Source organism: Benincasa hispida, chromosome 1 (assembly GCF_027475165.1).
Source record: "Benincasa hispida cultivar pf3 chromosome 1, pf3_genome.v1.1, whole genome shotgun sequence".
Taxonomy (NCBI): domain Eukaryota; kingdom Viridiplantae; phylum Streptophyta; class Magnoliopsida; order Cucurbitales; family Cucurbitaceae; genus Benincasa; species Benincasa hispida.
Genome location: NC_143478.1, coordinates 50,058,000 through 50,068,588, shown reverse-complemented (window position 1 = coordinate 50,068,588; position 10,589 = coordinate 50,058,000). Strand labels below are relative to the sequence as shown.

Genomic DNA, 10,589 nt, shown 5'->3' with positions numbered 1-10,589 from the left:
GCTTTAGATTTGATGTTTAAATCCATTCATTGGATTAGTCTTGATCAAGTTAATTCTGGAGTGGTTTATCTTAGAATCTAAGAGTGACCATCATAGATTCTAAGTTTGATCTAAATTAGCTTTCTTTGTGAGTTTTTGCAAAGATCCTAGAAGGACCTCTAGCTTTGCATCCAACGAACATTGCGAGTGCTTATCATATTATATGATCTAGAAACTTTATAATCACTACAATCATATGTTATACATATTTCATATGAAAAATAGTCATGTTTTATAATAACATCGTTTTCACATATTGTTTAATCTCACATAATCATAGAATAGGAACCTAGCAAAGTTAGAAGTGACATTGAGGTTTTTGTACAGATGATCCATTTTTTGAGACATTAATAAGAAATGACCTAATCTTAAAAAATCAATAAAAACTAATCTTTAGTTGATGTCATCACTACTATGTTAAGGATGTCACTTTCATTGCGAAATAGTTATCATATTATGATTAAAAATGAAAATCGCGTCAGTATTTCGTGATGGATGAGACATCTCTAATACAATTATGCATTTCAAACAGTGGTGGAGTGCTCTATGATACAAACATAATGGTAATTTTAATTATTTTTTCGAATTGAGTCATTCCATGTTAACATCACTCGTACTTTATTGGACAGCCTACAAAATCTCCATGACATTGATTAGGAATTACTAATTAGAATGGGAATAGAAAAGGTAAATCAATAAGAATTAAATAAAAGAAAGGTACACACTATATTGGGGATTGAGCGGCCAAAGAAAACGGAGGCGTAAGCAACAGTGACGCTAGAGGAAGAGAAGGAGTGCATATTCAGAGAAACCATGTTAGCTTTGCAAAGAGTTTTCCGGACGATCCATACCACCATCGATGCTCCTCAAATTACCACTTTCGCTCTTCGCGCCCCCAAATATGTAAGCCTTCTCCCCACTAATCTTCCTTCAATTTTCCAACTCATTTCAATTCTGCACACCTTCTTGCCTTTTTGTTTCTGGGTTTTCGTTTGTGATTTGGATTACAACTACCCATTTTATTTCGTCTTTCTGCAATCCTCCATCGCAATTTTGGGTGCTAATATCAATTCCTCCTGCTTACTTTTCTGGAAACTGGAAAGCTCCATCATGTTAAGGAAATGGAATTGATAACTGGCCTTCTTTTTGGCAGATCATTATTCTAATAAGTTTATGTACTAGAGAATTGATTTCCCGATTTGTTCCTTTTGCAAATGGGTTTTGAATTTAGGATATCCCCATTTCATGAAGAAATCAGAGCCACGAATTGGGTGGCCCCAATGTTACAAGTTCTGTTGGTGTGCAATTTTTCTTCATTATAATTACTTGTAGACTTCTTCTTCTTATTATAATTTTTTTAATTAGGAAACAGCATCACTTCATTGATAAATTGAAATTGCAAAATGATGAAATCCAATCCACTGGATTACAGGAAAATTATTCTGATGGGCAATAAGGGTTGATAAGTTATAATTACAAAAGGGGCCTACACAATTTACACAAGTTAATGATACATAAGTAATTGACGAGAGGAGATTGAGGTTCTTGTTCTTTGGCAGTGACGATGCAAGAGTTTCTTTCCAGCCATATAGACCACAAGTCTGAATAAAGCTAAGACAAAAGATCGTGTTTTCTTTCTTGAATGGATGCCCAACGAACATGACAGAGAAGATCCCAATTTTCATTAAGGAAGAAGGCCGTCTGCCAACCAAAAGCCCCTAGGATGTGTTCCCAAAAAAATCTAGCCTGTTTACACCATATGAAAAGGTCACTGTATTTCCTCATCGTTTTTGCAAAGAATGTAGCAACTACGAGAGATATTAATCCATGGAGACCTTCATTCCAGCTTGTCATGAGTATTAAGGCATGAGTAGTTGAGTTCCCATAGGAAAAAATTCGCCTTTTTAAGAAACTTTCCTTTCCAAATGGAAAAATACAGGTCTTTTTTACCATGATCACCAGCTGAGGATAATAACTTGGAGAGGGATTTTGATGACAAAACCCCATCCTTTTGTAAATTTCAAGACCAAAAATTTCAAGAAGCTAATGGACTTTTTTTCTGAAACAATAGATTATTCCATAAATTAGCCAATAATGCTTCTTTCTTCTGTTTGATAGCAAATTAGAGGCAAAATTGTCTTTTAGGGCCCTATTTTCTAACCAAATATCAGACTAAATCCGGGTGCCATCTCCTTTCATCACCTTGCAGATGATGTGGTCGTAGACTGTTTCTTTGACCTTCTCAATGTATTTCCATGGTCCCTTTGAGGTGCTTAATGTGGTTGTTCCCCCACTGGTCAAAATGGCAGGTGCCATATTTCAAGGCAATCTACTTCCTCCAAAGGGCACATTTTTCCTTATGAAATCCACTTAGCCAACAAGGAAATATTTTTCTGTTCTAGATTTGTACTCCTCCTTCCTTTAGAGCTTGGTTTTTCCCATTCAAGATTGTGTATATCTCCCTTCTATTTATTTCCCTTCCACACAAGACATTTCGAAATATCCCCCCAATGGATGCCAAAATCTTTGTGGGTGTGGGAAGAAGAGATAAATAATAAATAGGTAGGTTGGCCAAAGTTGCTTGAATAAGGGCAATGTGACCCCCTTTAGAAATGTGTGAGTGTCCCAAGAATTAGATTGGGTTCATGGGGGCAAAGTGGGATTTGCAGAGCCTGTAGAGATGTGGAAACAGATTAATGCATGTGGCATAGAGGGGGATGTTTGCTAGGAATGGGGGGAAGGACACATAGCTCGGTAAGAGTGTTAGGTGGTGGTTCAATTGCCTTTCATGGTTGCATAGCTATATGGTGCAGTTTTGATGGAGCTGGTGTGTGTGGCTGCGTGGAGGAATAGCTATTTGGGTTTGGGCGAGTGGTAAAGGTAAGGCCACCCTTTTGGGCGTGCCCATGTGTTCAAACTCCGACAAGATTTGTGGTATTTTGCCATGGATTCCAACAATATAATCAATGAAAGGGTCTGCTTCAAAAAATGGGTTGATTTGTACTATCAAAGGGGGAAGTAGAAGACGATGGGAGGTGGAAACTTGCAAGGACGGAACCATATATGTTCTCTTGTATACTTTGGAATTTTGAAAAGATTGTCTCTCATAAAGTTTGTTGGAAATTAATATACATTATATTTTCATAGCTTTGGTACTTTTCACTTATTTAAACTTGGGTAGATAAGCTCTGCCACGTTCTTTCATCACAATTTGGTTAGAAGCATAACTTGAAGTTGATTTTGCTGAATGTTGTCATGTGCTATTAGTATTCAGTTTGTGAATATGGTTTTTTCTTTTTCACATACACTGTTTACTATGATGCAGTTCACTTGTTTCACTTTCAGGTAGAGGTTAAATTTGCAGATGGAAGTGTGTTCAACTTGTCAGCCGAATTCTTGAGAGTATATAGTCCAGCTGCTGATGCTAAAGTCCGGTCAATGGGGGGTGAAAAGGTACTATAGAAACAACATTTAGTTTCGGTTGAAAATGTTGTATTTGCCCTAAGGATGTTTTAGTCTTTTTATAATTCTCTATTGTATTATGGTTTGCCTTAGTCTATTTATATGTTGTATGTTCAGTGTGTGAAAAATAAGAAAATCTACTATCGTGGTTTTTTCTCCTTGATCTAGGATTTTCCATGTAAACTTGCCTTCTTTCTTCTACCCTTCTTTATTTCAATATGATATCAGAGCAGGGTGACGAAACCTTAGCCGTCATTGACGAAGGCACAGCCGACACCGTAGACACCGCCGTTTAAGCTACTGTCGACAGGTACCTTCAGTCGATATTCCAGCAGCCGTCGTAGGAAGATCCAAGCAGTAGTGTGTCATCTGATCAAATCGCATCGTATCCAAGCGTGTAGGTCGCATTGTATCCAAGCGTGCTGTCCCAGCCGATTGCGCCTACCCAGATCGCGCCAACGTCCCTTCAACCGACCCAGCCGCACCTCGCACCAGCCCAATCGGCGCCGCCTACCCAGATCGCGTCGGCGTTCCTCCAGCCGCAGCCTGCGCCAGCCCGATCATCGACCCAGCTTGCACTGGCGCTTCTTCCTTTTGCGGCATCTCAGTCGCATCAGTCCAGCCGAGGTACTTCTGCGCCAGCCTCTCCGTCCCAGCCTACGTCTTTTCACTCGAATCAGGAACCATCTGACACGTCGTATATGGGTGAATCCTCGTATTTTCCGGGTGGACAGCAACCGAATACAATAGCCACTCATCTTCCTCAATATGCACCGGCTAGTCAAGGGACTTTGGATTCGACTAGATTGTCTCCAATGGCGGTTCAACAATAGTTAATTAGTCTTCAACAACAGATTGCGACTCTTGGGGCAGCCCTTGGAACGACCGTACATCCTCAGTCCGACCCAGTAAATTCAGTTTTGTGTTCTGGCCTACTGATGTATTCAAAGAATCCGATAACTTCTTTCCCTGCTTTACCTACAACTAATATACTGTCTAGATCTATGGGAAATTCTACAGGTTTTATTATAGGGGAAAAGTTGAATGGCCAGAATTATTTCTCTTGATCTCAGTCTATGAAGATGGCTCTTGAAAGGCGTCACAAATTTGGATATATAATGGGTGAGATATCGAGACCTTGACCCGGCGATCCTCAAGAGTGTGTTTGGAAAGGAGAAGACTTCTTACTTCGCTTAGTGTTAATCCAGTATGGAACCAGAAATAGGTAAACCCCTACTATATGCAGCGACTGCTCGGGATATTTGGGATGTCATCCAGAAGTTGTACTCTAAATTGCAAAATGCGTCACGGTTATACACCTTGCGTAAACAGGTTCATAAGTGCAAGTAAGGGACTATGGATGTTACTTCATATTTCAACAAGTTGTCCCTAATATGGCAAGAGATGGACCTGTGTTGAGAGATCGTCTGGGACCGTCCATGTGGTGGGGTACAACATTCAAAACTTAAGGAGGTTGATCGTGTTTATGACTTTCTTGCCGGTCTGAACTCCAAGTTTGATATAGTTCGTAGTCGGATACTGGGACAGAGACCGATTCCTTCTCTTATGGAAGTGTGTTTGGAAGTCCGGTTGGAGGAAGATCGATCAAGCACCATGAACCCTAGTGCTAACTCTCTTGACTCTGCAGCTTTTGGTGCAAAATCGTCTGGGTCCGTTAGTAATACATAGAATGGCAGGTCTCCTCCAATATGTGAGCACTGCAAAAAACCGTGGCACATTAAGGATCAATGCTGGAAGCTACATGGTCGACCCCTAAATGGCAGACGATGCCCTCCGAACGATAAGTTAAAATCTGGCCGAGCACTTGTGAGAAAATCTACTGTTGGAGCATCACAGCCTCAAGTGCCTCACCAGAATGACCAAGTATTGTTGGGGTCGGGTATGATTGTCCAGTCAAGTACACCTCAATCCTTTAGTCTTCTTATTGAAGGAAAAGACCCGTTGGATATTGGATTCAAGAGCAGCAGATCATTTGACTGGCTCATCTAATCGATTCCTCTCATATTTTCCAAGTGCTGGTAATGAGAGGATTCAGATTGCAGATGGATCCTTTGCTCCTGTTGCAGGAAAGGTCATTTCTCTCCTTTCCAGGGTTTGATCTTACGGAATGTGTTACATGTTTCAAAAATATCCTATAACTTGCTATCTATCAATAAAATTACCAGGGATTTAAACTGTCAGGTTGTTTTCTCACCAAATGCTACTTTGTTTTAGGACTTGAGCTCGGAGACGACGATTGGCACTGTCCGACATAACAGGGGCCTCTATTTCCTTTCTGATGATGTTGCCTCTAGGAGTTTTTCTATGACTAGTTCGTTGTCCTCTTTTTCAACTTCTGAAAATGATTATTTGTTATGACATTTCTATTTAGATCATCCAAACTTTCAATATATGAAACATTTATTTCCCTATTTATTTCATAGTGTGGATGTTTCCTCTTTAACTTGTGATGTGTATACGTGCAAAACAGCCCCGGGTTTCCTTCCCTTCTCAGCCCTACAAACCTTCCCACTTATTTCATCTGGTTCATAGTGATGACTGGGGTCCTTCCAACATCACTACCTTGTCCGAAAAGCGGTGGTTTTGTAACTTTCATTGATGATCACACATGTCTTACATGAGTGTTCCTTATCACTAATAAGTCTAAAATGTAGTATGTTTTTCAACAATTTTATGCTACTGTAGAAACGCAGTTTAATACCAAGATTGCTATTCTTCGGAGTGACAATGACCATGAATTTATTAATAATACCATATGCGAGTTCCTGACTTCGAAAGGTATTGTCCATCAAATCTCGTGTGCGTATACTCCTTTACAGAATGGGGTGGCTAAACGGAAAAATCATCACCTCATTGAAGTTGCCCGGTCCCTCGTGCTCCCTGCATCTCTCCCCTCGTATTTATGGGGAGATGTTGTTCTAACTGCAACCCCACCTCATTAATCGAACGCCCTCCCGAGTTCTCAAATTTCAGACACCTTTTGAATGTTTCAAGAAGTCTTACCTATCCACACATCTCATTTCTGAAGTCCCTCTATAGGTGTTTGGTTGTACCACTTTTGTCCACAGTCACGGCCCTCACCAAACTAAGTTTGCTCCTCGAGCTCAAAAATGTGTCTTTGTCGGGTATCCTCTTCACCAGCGGGGCTATAAATATTTACACCCAGCCTCAAGGAAGTATTTTGTCTCTATGGATGTAACGTTCCTTGAGGATAAGCCCTTCTTTCCCGTTAGTCTTCTTCAGGGGAAGAGTATTAGTGAAGAGACTAACTTGTCCACATATTCTCTTCGTATGAGTTTTCTTCCTGAACCTATCCTCGATACAAATAATACTGTTTTTCCTACTAAAGAAGTGCCCTAGATAATATACTACAGGAAGAATCTTAGAAAGGAAATAACGCCTCCTGTTGCTTCGCCAGATACTATCCATGAATCAGAACCAGCACCGACTCAAGTTCAAGATACCTCTGTTCTTGATAATACTGGTAAGTGTGTTGAGGGTGATGTAATTGAAAGCGGTGAAACTATTGAGGTTGTTCCAGGTAATGCCACGACTACTGATAGTAATGGGTCATCGGGAGAGATTCAGGAGGATGAGGACTTGCTACGTATAAACGGGTGTGACCACTGGCCTAATATTAATGAGTTAGGTAAAGCAAGAGAGTATGATGTCACTCTTGATATGCCCATTGCGTTGCAGAAAGGGACCAAGTCATGTACCAAGTATTCCATGCATAGTTTCTTGTCTTACAGTAACTTGTCTTCTGGGTTTAGAGCCTTCATTACTAACCTGGATACTGTAACAATACCAACTAATGTGCATATGGCCATGGAAATTTCGGAATGGAAGGCAGCAGTTATGGATGAGATGAAAGCTCTTGAGACGAATAAGATGTGGGATCTTGTGGCTCTCCCTAAAGGACATAAAATTGTTGGGTGCAAATGGGTATTCATTGTTAAGTATAAGTCTGATGGAACACTTGATATATACAAAGCGAGATTGGTTGCTAAAGGATTTACTCAGATGTATGGGATTGATTACTCAGAAACTCTCTCTAGTGGCAAAACTGAACACGATCGGGTTCTTCTCTCGTGGTTGTTAACAAAAATTGGCCTCTCCACCAACTTGATGTGAAGAATGCATTCTTGAATGGTGAATCAGAGGAAGAGGTTTGAATCCTTCTCCTGGGTTTGAAGCTCAATTTGGTTCTCAACTTTGCAAACTTAGGAAATCCCTATATGGTTTGAAACAGTCTCCGCGAGCTTGGTTTGACAAATTCACCACCTTTGTTAAGTCCCAAAGTTTCATTCAAGGACACTCAGATCATACCCTATTCACAAAGAAGTCTACATCAGGGAAGGTGGCAAACTAAAACAGAGAATGGCAAGTGAATTTGAGATTAAAGATCTCAGGAGTTTAAGATATTTTCTTGGAATGGAGGTGACAAGATCGAGAGAAGGAATATCTGTGGCTCAACAGAAGTATACCCTTGATTTGTTGAGAGAAACAGATATGATTGGTTACCTACCGATACCCCTGTTGAAGTCAACGCTAAGCTAGGAGACTCAGCCGATGGAATTCCTGTCAATAAAGAAAGGTATCAACGTTTGCTAGGAAAGTTGATTTATTTGTCTCATACTGGACTGGATATATCCTATGTTGTTAGTATGGTTAGTCAGTTTATGCAGGCACCTTACGAAAAACATATGGAAGTTGTTGCTCGAATCCTAAGGTATTTGAAATCTACTCCAGGAAAGGGTCTAATGTTCAGGAAACATGACAGGAGATGCATTGAAGCTTACACTAATTCTGATTGGGCAGGGTCTGTTACTGACAGAAAATCAACTTCAGGATATTGTACTTTTGTGTGGGGTAATCTCGTGACTTGGCAGAGTAAGAAACAGGGAGTGGTTGCTAGAAGCAGTGTTGAAGCAGAATACAAGGCTATGAGTCTGGAAATATGTGAAGAAATGTGGTTGAAGGTCTTGTCTGATCTTCAGCAAGACAGTGACGCACCGATGAAACTCTATTGTGATAACAAGGCAACTATAAGTATAACCAACAACCCTGTGCAACATGATAGAACTAAATATGTGGAGATCAATAGACACTTCATTAAAGAAAGGTTGGATAGCAGCAATATTTGCATTCCCTACATTCCTTTTAGTCAACAAGTTGTTGATATTCTCACTAAAGGGTTACTAAGGCAAAACTTCAATACGTGTGTTAGCAAGTTGGGTCTTATTGACATATACGCCCCAACTTGAGGGGGAGTGTTGAAAATGTTGTATTTGTCCTAAGGGCGTTTTAGTCTTTTTATATCTCTCTACTGTATTAGGGTTTGCCTTAAGTCTATTTATATATTGTATCTGTGGTAAGTCAATGTGTAAAAAATAAGAAAATCTTCTATCGTGGTTTTTTCTCCCTTATCTAGGATTTTTCACGTAAACTTGTCTTCTTTTTTCTACCCTTTATTTCAATAGTTTCATTTATCTCTCTATCTAAAAATTTGACCAATTCCTCATTGGCTGATCAAATGATCAAATAAGCCAAATTGGGTAGTGGGATGATTTATAAGAGCAGGGCTTTTAAAATGAAACACTCCCTTTTAATATTTGTGGCTTGCACTTTGACTAAATTTATTGGACAATGGTCTAATTCTACTATATTTAGTTTCTAAGAAAACTAGATACATGGCTACTGTACTATGTTTTCGACTAATTCTCTTTGAGCCCTTTACATTTTCCATTGGTCACGAATACTAAGCCAACCCATGAGACATCAACTTTTCACCATTCTAAAGTCATACCATATTACGACCAATATGTCATACAACTTTTATAGCATTAAATATTGTAATGTCAAACTAATCTCATAAAGTTGATTTATATGTAAATTGGTTCAAACACTCATACTTTACATCAGTTTAGGACTAACTGTAAACAATTTCACTGTGTAAGATATTCAGACTCAATTGGTTTATAGAGATATCATCTGTACGATTCAATGTTTAGCCACATTCTCACAACCCAATGTTTCTACTGATTTATCAATATCATCTAGAGTTTTGACTGCTTTTCTTTTATCAGATTCAACTACTAAATGCATGTTTCAAACCAGGTAATTTCTGGACGACGTCATGTCTGTATCATGTCTGCCGAACCAGTTGGGAACTATGGGGTAAGGTACTTTGAAATCACTCTAACATATTTGTTTCTGAATTCTACCAATCTTTTGGTATTGACTTGTGGAAGAATTGAAATCTTAGATCAAACACAAAGTATAAGTATGGATAGTATGCCTTTTCAAGAATCTAAACATATTTGCTGCAATTTGCTAGGATCCTTTTTGATGATTTGCATAGAACTGGGATTTATTCGTGGGATTATTTCTATCACCTCGGGAGCAACAAATTTACACTCTTGAGAAATTATGTTAAAACACTAAAGAAGCATGGGCTGAGCCGAGATCCACCAAAGAGAAAATGATGAAGAAATCAACTGTCTCCGGCCATGAGCATCGTATATTAGATAATCATGAGTGTTTGAGTCAACCGACAAGCTCCTTAGCGAATCTTGTAATGATTAGATGGGATTTGTTGCTATTTAGCAGGGACCTGGAAGATAAAAGAAGACCAAGTCGTCTCATCAGCACTGGCTGATGAAAAAGATTCAATTGTTGTACTAGGCAACAGAAAGAATTTTCCAAGTCTTCTGCTTCAAATCTTACCTATAAGCTATATGCATCAAATGACCTCTTAGGCTGAACCTGAGCGTGGAAATAGACATGTTGCTGTAACTCCTCGCAAGATTATCTTATGAATCAAGTTAAACTACAAATTAGGACTTATATTTAGATGGTTTAATTATGCCCATGAGATATCTTCTTGTCTCTATCACTAGCATTTTTCATTACTGATGATGTTACATGATTATTTATTAGTCGAAGGCTAATTACTTTGTTACGCTGAGGTGGATTAAGTGGTATGTACACACGATATTAAGTTAAAGCAACGATCAATTATAAGATCATTGTATCAGTTTTGGTTATTTTAAATCACTAAAATA

General features: G+C 39.1%; 1 protein-coding gene across 2 annotated transcripts; it reads left to right on the top strand.

Moving 5' to 3' along the window:
* The first annotated feature begins 738 nt into the window (after nt 1–738).
* On the top strand, nt 739–10,561 carry LOC120080945 (Myb domain protein). Of its 2 annotated transcripts, none has more exons than XM_039035633.2 (4): nt 739–942; nt 3,385–3,492; nt 9,643–9,707; nt 9,863–10,561. In XM_039035633.2, the coding sequence occupies exons 1-4, from the start codon at nt 853–855 to the stop codon at nt 10,008–10,010; spliced, it is 411 nt and encodes a 136-aa protein (XP_038891561.1). In that variant the 5' UTR covers nt 739–852; the 3' UTR covers nt 10,011–10,561. The 2 variants fall into 2 exon arrangements, with proteins under 2 accessions (XP_038891561.1, XP_090172196.1); XM_090316070.1 differs by having other exon boundaries at nt 755–942; nt 9,612–9,702.
* The last annotated feature ends 28 nt before the right edge of the window (nt 10,562–10,589 follow it).

Excerpts from the sequence above, each read along its gene's own strand:
- LOC120080945 (XM_039035633.2), top strand. The coding sequence starts at position 853 with ATGTTAGCTTTGCAAAGAGTTTTCCGGACGATCCATACCACCATCGAT. Across the intron at positions 3,493-9,642 it reads GGTCAATGGGGGGTGAAAAG|GTAATTTCTGGACGACGTCA; the intron begins GTACTATAGAAA and ends GTTTCAAACCAG. Across the intron at positions 9,708-9,862 it reads GTTGGGAACTATGGGGTAAG|GATCCTTTTTGATGATTTGC; the intron begins GTACTTTGAAAT and ends GCAATTTGCTAG.